The sequence below is a fragment of the Muscardinus avellanarius genome, assembly GCF_963383645.1.
Source record: "Muscardinus avellanarius genome assembly, chromosome: 11".
In the NCBI taxonomy this organism is placed as follows: domain Eukaryota; kingdom Metazoa; phylum Chordata; class Mammalia; order Rodentia; family Gliridae; genus Muscardinus; species Muscardinus avellanarius.
The window spans coordinates 68,732,313-68,741,294 of NC_137797.1; the positions used below are offsets into that span (position 1 = coordinate 68,732,313).

The 8,982-nt window shown below is 56.6% G+C and overlaps 1 protein-coding gene across 1 annotated transcript; it reads right to left on the minus strand.

Moving 5' to 3' along the window:
• Positions 1–1,499: 1,499 nt before the first annotated feature.
• On the minus strand, positions 1,500–8,404 carry LOC308270149 (keratin, type II cuticular Hb6; the record flags this gene model as incomplete). Its single annotated transcript, XM_080705883.1, has 9 exons — positions 1,500–1,672; positions 1,824–1,855; positions 4,351–4,571; positions 4,856–4,981; positions 5,241–5,405; positions 5,623–5,718; positions 6,412–6,472; positions 7,160–7,368; positions 8,039–8,404. The coding sequence occupies 9 exons, from the start codon at positions 8,402–8,404 to the stop codon at positions 1,500–1,502; spliced, it is 1,449 nt and encodes a 482-aa protein (XP_080562009.1).
• Between the last annotated feature and the right edge of the window lie 578 nt (positions 8,405–8,982).

Here is an 8,982-nt window from a genome sequence, read left to right on the forward strand (position 1 = left end):
GGAACAGGTGATGGACGGGTGCGCATGAGCAAAGCCCTTTCAAACACCTCATCTCACTTAGGAAGCGGTAAGGGAGTTTAGGGAGGGCATCCAATCTCCCCCACTCTCCAACCAAAGAAGCAAATCTTAGAGAGCGGAAGCAATTCACCAAGTCACCCATATAGTAGACAGCAGCCAGGACTCTGAATTAGCGGCCCAGTTCCCCTGACTCCCGGCCCAGAGCTCTCCCTCTCCCCAGCTCTCTGGCTCTTTCTTCCACCTTTACCCCTCCTCATTCCCCCCAGAGAACACCCAGGGGCAAGGGATCACTGTGGTTGAGAACTGCTAGGACACACTTGCATATCTAGAGATATCTTTGGTTGTCACAGTAGGTCACAGGGAAGCACAGCAGGGCCACAGAGGATACAGGGCAGCCCCACAGCAGAATTACCAGCCCACAGGGCAGGAGTTCTGAGACCAAGAAGCCTCCTGGGTTAGGGACAACCAGGTACACAGGGCTCCCTGCCCCATGAGTCTTTGTTTCCCCAGGACCTGAGTTGCTCAAAGTCAGATGGCCAGTGTCTTTTTGCAGTCTTGTTCACCTATCAAAAACACCTTAGGTGCCTGGCGTGGTGGCGCACACTTGTAATCCCAGCGCTTGGGAGGCTGAGACAGGAGGATCGCACAGGTTCAAAGCCAGCCTCAGATACTGAATGAGGCTCTCAGCAACTTAGTGAGACCCTGTTTCCAAATGAAATATAAAATAAGTCTGGGAGTATAGCCGGGAGGTAGAAAGCCTCTGGATTCCACCCCTAGTACCACCAAAAATAAATAAATAAAAAGGCCTAAGTGGATGGGGACACACAGGAAATCTCTGACTAGGCACCTATCACAACGGGCTTATCTGTCACAGCAGTACCCACTTGTCAACCACAGCAGAGCCCACCTGTCAATCACAGTAGGGCCCACCCATAGGAGCAGGGCCCAGACATTTTCAAGACTTGAGAAGCAGCAAGTTCGATTCGCTACTATGAGTTTATTGGAAACAGAGGCAAAGACAAACGTGCAGGCAGCTGAGTCATTGGCTTCTTAGAAGCTTCTGCAGGCAGCCCTGGAAGGGAGGGGGGCACTCTCCCTCCCTGGGCCGGGTCCCTGGAAGAGTTATGGAAAACCACCGACAGTGTTGGTCTCCATTCCCGAGACTCCCGAGGAGGGCAGAGGGGGAGACTGCTCCTCGAGCTCAGGGGAGGGCCCGGCAGGACCAATGAATCCAGCAAAACAGAAGGCAGAAGGAAAGGATGAGTCCTCGGGACAGCGAACTGACTACTAGGAAAGGCACAGAGAGGCCGAGGCGCCGCAGCGGCGCCCGAGCAGGGCAGGCGGGGAGGGCGTGCGGGGTGTCCACCTGCGGCCAGCGGCCCTAGGACGCCGGCGGCCGGCGGTCTCGTTCGGGTTGCGGAGGTCCTGGCGGGCGGAGGGTGACGGGTGCCGGTGGCGGGCGCTTGCAGCGGTCCAGGCTCCTAGCACTTCTTACAGCAGCCGCCGGCGCCGGCGCAGGGGGCGCAGGCATTGGGGGTGCCCACCACCACGTTACCGCTGCAGGGGGCGCTGCAGACTCTGGTGTTGACAGCAGGGGAGACACCGGAGGCGCAGAGATCGCCACAGACGACGCCACCGCGGGAGCTGCTCACGCCTGAATGGGAGAGAACAGGCAGCCACGGGTCAGGCACCGCGCGGCCCAGGCGGCTGTGCAGCAAGCGCGAGAGCCCTCCCCGGAAGGCGAGTGCCCCTCCCCAGAGGCGCGCGGGCCACCCTCGCTGGAGAAGGGGGCTCCGAGTACTTACACACATTGACGGAGCCGACGCCCTCACACAGCCTGTTGGGAGAAGGAAGGAAGAGGTCAGTGCGGCAGGAAAATCTCCCAGACCACTGGTTGAACTTGCCAAGGAGAAAAGGCCAGAAACGGGCTCTACCCGGCCAAGAGCGGGGAGCCCAGAGTCACGTGGGGATTCGAGCACCCGCTCTCTACTGCTTAGTAACAGTGTACCCTGATTTTTAACCTTCAGCCTAGGTTACCTCATCAGGAAAATCTCCAATACATACGGTGCCTTTTGGATGTTGTTGTTGTTGTTGTTTGTTTGTTTGTTTGTTTTTTGTTTTGAGGTACTGGGGATTGACTCATTCCACCTCCAATCTATATCCCCTGATTTTTTATTCTTTATTTTGAAACAGGGTCTCACTAATTTGCAGAGGGCCCCATTAAGCAGCCGAGGCTGACCATGAACCTACAATCCTCCTGTCCCAGCCTCCTAAGTACGGGGATTCCTAAGCATGCACCACCACGCCCAGCTTCTGCAGTGCATTTTTACTAGGCAGAGTGAGTGAGCACGTAAGAACCTTTAGCAGCTAGGTGTGGTGTAGTAGTCCTCTAATCCCAGTACTTGGTACTTTGGAGGCTGAGACAAGAGGATCACTGGTTCAAGGCCAGCCTGGGCAACTTAGTAAAACTGTGTCTCAAAATTAAAAAAAAAAAAAATTAAATCCACTGAGAGTGCAGCTCAGTGGTAGAACACCCCTAGGTTCAATCCCCAGTACCAAAACAAAATTATCTCTATAGTTTCTCTGTTGACTCCAATTGAATTGTAAATGGGCTTGAATTGCAAATGTACCAAATATTCTAGGAGCCTTATCCTCCTTAAATAGGTCTGATGGTTCTTTAAGGGATGAGGACCTAGGGGAGGTCAGAAGTTTTTCTCTGTTCTTTTCCCCACTGCCTAAAAACAATGCCTAGTCAGGCCTACTGGCACCTTCCTGAGATACTGAGACAGGAGGATTGCAGGTTCAAGGCCAACCTCTGTAACCTAGCAAGATCTTCAAAAACTTGGAAAGACCCTGTTTCAAAATAAGAAATAAAATAGGACTGGGGGAGTGTAGCTCGGAGGTAGACTGTGCCTGGGTTCAATCTGCAGTGCCACCATACATAAATACATAATAAATGCAATGCCTATCTTATTTTGTTGGATAAATGAATGGGATTTTAGACGCCATATAGAACAGGCCCAGAGGCTGTGTGCCACAGTTCTTTCATTTGTCAGGTGGAGAACTTGAGGCCCGCAGAGGAAATAACCATTGAATAACCATTGAAACCGCAGAGGAATAACCATTGAAAGTGGTAGGGCTAGAACTAGGGCCACCCGGGCCTCAGCCCACACAACGTTGTCAAGCCGAGTTGCCCTGAACACACAGTGGCAAAGGGCTGGCCAACTCCACTTCTGATAAAAGAAAGATCCATGACCCACCATCAACTCATCCCTCACCCAGGTTTCCTGGGTAACCTTGGGTGCGCCAAAGCATCTGTGTTCACTCCAGAAGCCTTATGTAGTGAGGAATGTATCGCTCCATATCCAGTGCTACCTCCAGGTCTCTGCAGCTTCCAAATCCAGACGTGAAAAACTTCTCCATCTGAAATCTTCTCTAGCAAAACTGCCCAGGCCCCTTCACAGTCCTCTGAGTGGTTGAGCATTTTCACTTGGGTTTATCGGGAATCTCACCGTGTGCTCACTTAGACTTCTAGGTACCAAACCTGTGTTTTCCATCTCCCCGGTACATGGGATGCCTCCTCTGTGTCCTGCCCTCTGCCCTCCCCTGGGCCCGGGACCTGGCTGCACACAAGGAGAGAAGCTCAAGGTACAAGCAGCTCATCAACTCAGGGAAGAAACCAAGGGCAAACAATGTGCTCTTGCTCTGGAGAGTTTTCCCAAAGAGGCTGGTGCTGAATATGCTACCATGGGAGGGCCGAGTGACCACAGGTCTTCTCCATCCTCCTCCCTTCCAGAGCAAGCAAAGAAGCAAAAGCCCAGAGAGAAATCCAGCCCTGCCACAAGGGACAGGTCCAGCTCAGTGCCTCAGGCCCAATGGTGCAATGGAGGACCACTTAGGACACTTACTGTACTTGTAAGAGTTAAGTAGAAATGGATAGAATCCCATGAAAAGCTGTCATTATGAAATAAATCTGCATTCCCAGAACTAGGGCTGAGGCTGGGTCAGGGCCAGGTGAGGGAAATGTGCTTTATCATGAGGAAAATGGTAACCAGGGTTGGGAGAGGGGAAGCCCATCCAGAGAAGGTAACCCCAAGCCTGAGCTGGCTTTGCAGGAACAAGGAACGCTGCACATGGCTCTGAGGTCAGATTTACAAACGTATCAATGAGTGAAAAATTCAGATGGGACTACATGATACTCAAAGGACTTACACAAGTTTCCTGTCCAGTTTCAGGATGGTGAGGTGTGCACACGGAGGGTAGGTAGTGCTGGGAGTGTAGGGGACTCCACAAACAAGGCAGGGCTGGAGAGTAAAGAGCTATGGAACCCACCTCTGCTCCTCGCCCTCCAGCAGGCGCCTGTAGGTGGCGATCTCGATGTCCAGGCCCAGCTTGGAGTTCATCACCTCCTGGTACTCCTTGAGCAGGCAGGCCATGTCCTGCTTGGCCTTCTGCAGGGCGCCCTCCAGCTCGGCCAGCTTGCAGCGCGCATCGCTCAGGGCCGCCTCGCCCTGCTGCTCAGACTGGGTCACGGCGGTCTCCAGCTTGGTGTTCTGTGGTACAGGGATTGCAGGGAGGAGAAGGGAATCTTAGTGTCCCCCAACCCTTGACAGACTCCAATAGGATCATTTGGTTTCTGTCCTGGACCACTACCCCTCTCAGCTTCTGACCCTCCCTTCCCTCCTCTGGCCAAGACATGAGGACTGTCTAGCATTCCCTGCTCTCACCCGGGAGACTACATTGACCTTAGTCTCTGGGAAGACTTGCCCAGAGTCTAACTTAAATCCCTCTGCTGCAGGCTGACCGCACTCTCTGCCCGCACAGGAGGGCGCCTTACCTGGCACTTGGCGTTCTCCACCTCGGCCGTCAGCCTCTGGATGATGCGGTTCAGCTCGTTGATCTCCTCCCTGGTGCGGCGCAGGGTCTCCCCATGCCGGATCACCGTGGCCTTCATCTCCTCGCACTGGGGGAGGCAGAGAGGCTCAACATGGGCCAGCCCACCATTCAGGGCACACTGATGACTGACTGTGCAGATCGTGCAGAGCTCAGCCTCTGAGACCACACATGGCAGCCCTACCCTTGAGCCAGCTTGGGCAGACAGCTTGGGTCTCTGTCTACCATCCTTAGGGATGAGAGGCCAGACGGAAGGAGCCTGGCTTCTAGCCAGCAGCTGGCATCCTCCCAGTGGCCCGTGGAGGGGGCAGGTGTCCTGAGCCGCTCACCTTGGTGCGGTACCAGGCCTCAGCCTCAGCTCGGCTCCGGGTGGCGATGTCATCATACTGAGCCTTGATCTCAGCAACAATGCAGTCCATGTTCAGGTCCCGGCTGTTGTCCATCTTGACGATGACCGAGGTGTCTGAGATGTGGGAGTGGAGGACGCGGATCTCCTGCAGGAGGAGGGAAGGGTTGAAGCGCTGGTTTAAACCATAGCCCCATACAACACACCTGCACCCGACTAATCAGACCCCCTGGTCCCAGCCCCTGCTGCCTTCATGCAGCCCCCGCTGGAGCCCACTCCTGAAACCCCTGCCAACACGCTGCCTACAGTCCAGGAGGCTCTCGTCTGTGCTGGGTGCCAGGCCTCGTCTGCCCGGGGCCACTCACCTCCTCGTACAGTCTCCTCAGGAAGTCGATCTCCTGGGTCAGCGCCTCGGAGTTGGCCATCAGGTCCGACTTGCGCAGGTAGGCGCAGTCCACGTCCTGTGTGGGTGGGGAGAGTCAGAGCCCAGAGGTCCCCTGTGCAGCATGCCCGATGCCCCTGTCCCTCCTCACACATCCCATGCAAGCTGGGGAGAGGGATCTCCCCTGTGGCCAGGCCTTCTCCTACTCACTGACCCTTCCTGGATGTACCCGGCCACCTCTTCCCCTGTCAGACAAACACTTGGTGCCTTGCAGAGGGCTCACCTGCCTTCCAGCCCCGGTTTGCCTTCCCACCTCTCCTGTCCCCCTCTCCTGTGGCAGGAAGCCTGTCCAGATGATGCCCGCCTCTGCCCCCTGACCTCCCTCTCCCTGGCAGTCCTCCTAGTGGCCAGCTGCCACCCCTGCTTCTCCACCATGCCTGGACCCTGGGATCAGGTCCTTGCTTCATAGTCACATGACACACCAAAGCTCCATGACTGCACGTGACCAGCACAGACTCACAGTCTCGAAGCAGAGCCAGGCAGCAGAGGTCAAGGCAGACATCCCCCTGCCCCGGGGCAGTTGCAATGGATCATGCAAGGGCACTGCTCTTCCTCAAAGCCCTGGATGCCCCCTTCAATGATCTGCCTCCCTGGGATTTCCCTCCAGGTGTGGAAAGGCCACTGTACCCCCTGAGGGCGAGCCCTTGGCCTCCAATAGGAACCATCCGTCCTGTGATCCCCAGGCTCTGCTGCCCTGTCCCGTGACACTTGCCTTCTTCAGAGCCACAAACTCGTTCTCAGCTGTAGCTCTCAGAGAAACTTCCTCCTCGTACCTGAGACGTGAGAGAGGGGAGGTCAGAGCAGGGCGGGTGTGTGCAGGGCCCCACCACTTCATACGAGGGTGAGGGGCATTCGAGGAACCCTCGCGCACCTGTCTCCTGGGGGCTCTGCCCAGTTCTGTCTGGGTGGAGTGCATTCTGTCTGGGATGCCCTGCCACTCTGAGTTGGGATGGAGAGGTCTTGTGTGGCATCTCCCAGTGCCCTTGCCTGTTCTGAGTTCACCTCAGAATGCAAGCCAGGACCGTGCTGGACCCCAAGCCAGGAGTGGACCTCATGGACACTTGGGCACTGCAGCCCAGTGTCCCCTTGCCTGCTGTCAGTCCCCATCAAGGTCTGAGGCTTCACAGGCCCAGAGGCCCTGCGGACTGAGCAGCAAGGCAACGGACCTCCCAGGTACCAGGCTGGTGCTCATGGGCAGCCTTGAGGCTGACAGGAGACCAGGGCTCCAGGTGCAGATGCTAGCAGTAGGCTGAGCCTCTGCCCACAGTGGAGGGCTGAGTTGCCGAGCTGGGCTCAGAGGAGGGAGGGCAGGTGGGACCTCAGGCCTGCCTAGGAAGGCATAACAGACATCCTGCCCTGTGTCCACCTTGGATGGTGGCCCTGCACTTCCCCTGGACACCTCTCTGTGTGAGCCTTGGGCTTCCTGCCTGTGTCTGCACACCACGCCCTGCCACACTCACTTCTTCTTGTAGCCCTCCAGCACCTCCTGCACGTGGTTGAGCTCGGAGGCCAGCCTCCCGCTGTCAGCCTCCACGCACTCGGCCTCCCGCCTCAGCGTCTCGATGTAGCCCTCGAACAGCGGCTCCAGGTTGCTCTCGCAGCACTTGCGGTTCTGGTAGAACTGCCACTTGGTCTCCAGCAGCTTGTTCTGCTGCTCCAGGAAGCGCACCTGCCATTCGGGGTGGGGAGGATGGTCAGGGCCACCTGCTGCCCAAAGCCTGCTCTGCGGTGGTTGTTTGCGGTGGACGCAGCTCTGGAGCTCAGCAGACAGTAGGCAGAGTGGGCCATTTCCTGACCTCCATCTATGCCTTTATTTTTCCCCTTGGCGATGGAAGGAGCTGCTGGCCCCGGTCTGTGCCTGTTCTCGGGGCACCTGAGTTACCAAATCAGACGAGTCCAGGTGGCAGGTGCCACATGGAGGGCTCAGAGTGGGGTCTGGGTGTGGGAAGCAGGGAGATGATGTCATAGGCCACCTAGGGGAAAGCTCAGCTCTCCCAGCCCTCCCCTTCTGCCCCTGGCAGGCAGAGCCCCTCCAATGACACAGCCCTCATCTGGGGCTCCCCACACACTCCTGACCTTAGCAGCAGCAAAGTCTCTTAGACACCCCACAGTCTCCCTTGTGCTCAGAGCAGCCAAACCACTGCTTTTTTGACAAGTTCTCCTTCTGTGAACTGGCAGCTGAGGTTATGGGCCAGGAGTGCCTGTCTCTGTGGTTTCTCTCCTATAATACTGTGTTCTCAGTGAAGCAGAAGTCTTTCTGCCTCTGCCTCTCCCCTCAGTGCCCAGCCCTGTCTGTGGACATGACTGTGGGCTCAGGAGGGCGCAGTGAGGACACCCACCTTGTCGATGAAGGCGGCGAACCTGCTGTTGAGGCACTTGATCTGCTCCTTCTCCTCATGCTTCACGCACTGCGCGTTGGGGTCGATGTCCAGGTTGAGGGGCGCCAGCAGGCTCTCGTTGACCGACACGGTGGTGATGCAGGGCGGGCTGGGGCCGCACACGCCGCCGGAGCGGTAGCCGAAGCTGCGCCCGCAGGAGCCGGAGCGGAAGGCCCCACAGATGCTCTGGCTGCCAAAGCCCCCTGCAATGCCGCGGTAGCAGGAGATGCCGCGGTAGGGGGCGGCGGTGATGCAGCAGCGGCCGGGCCGGGGCCCGCAGGCCGAGGCGCAGCTGAAGGCACGACCACAATAAGATCCACAAGTCATGGTGCTTTGGGGAAGGACTGGAGGCTCTGACGTTGGAGACGTCCAAATGGAGGGTGCAGTGGACGTGGGTTCAGTTGTTTATTTTTTCGACCTCTGTAGGCCTTTTATATCTGGGGAGCCTGAACACGTGGTCAGGAGCAATTACATGCCTTTATAGGCTTGGGTTGTTTAGTTGGTGTGTCTCTTCTCTAAATGTTCTTAATTGGTGCCCAGATGCAGCTAAATGTTTATGGTCCTTTGCCCTAAACTGCACAATTTGCTTCTTCAAAGGGCCAGCTCACCTTCCCCGCACCCACCTCAACCTCCCAATCTGAGAGATTGGGAGATGGGTGGAAGATGATTCAGGCTGGAATGAGAAGGGCGGGGCTGAAGCGCCAGCTTAGTTGAGGTTGGTGAGGTCAGTGTCGCTGTCCGTGGTGCTGATCAGACTGGCCTTGGAAGATTTGGCCAGCAAGTGATCAGATGATGCGGAACTTGAGGTGTGCTTGGTGGTTGCCCTGACCCAGGTGGCCTGTTTCTGCATCCTCCAAACCCCATTTCATATTATCTCTAACTTAATCTCCCACACCTACATCCCA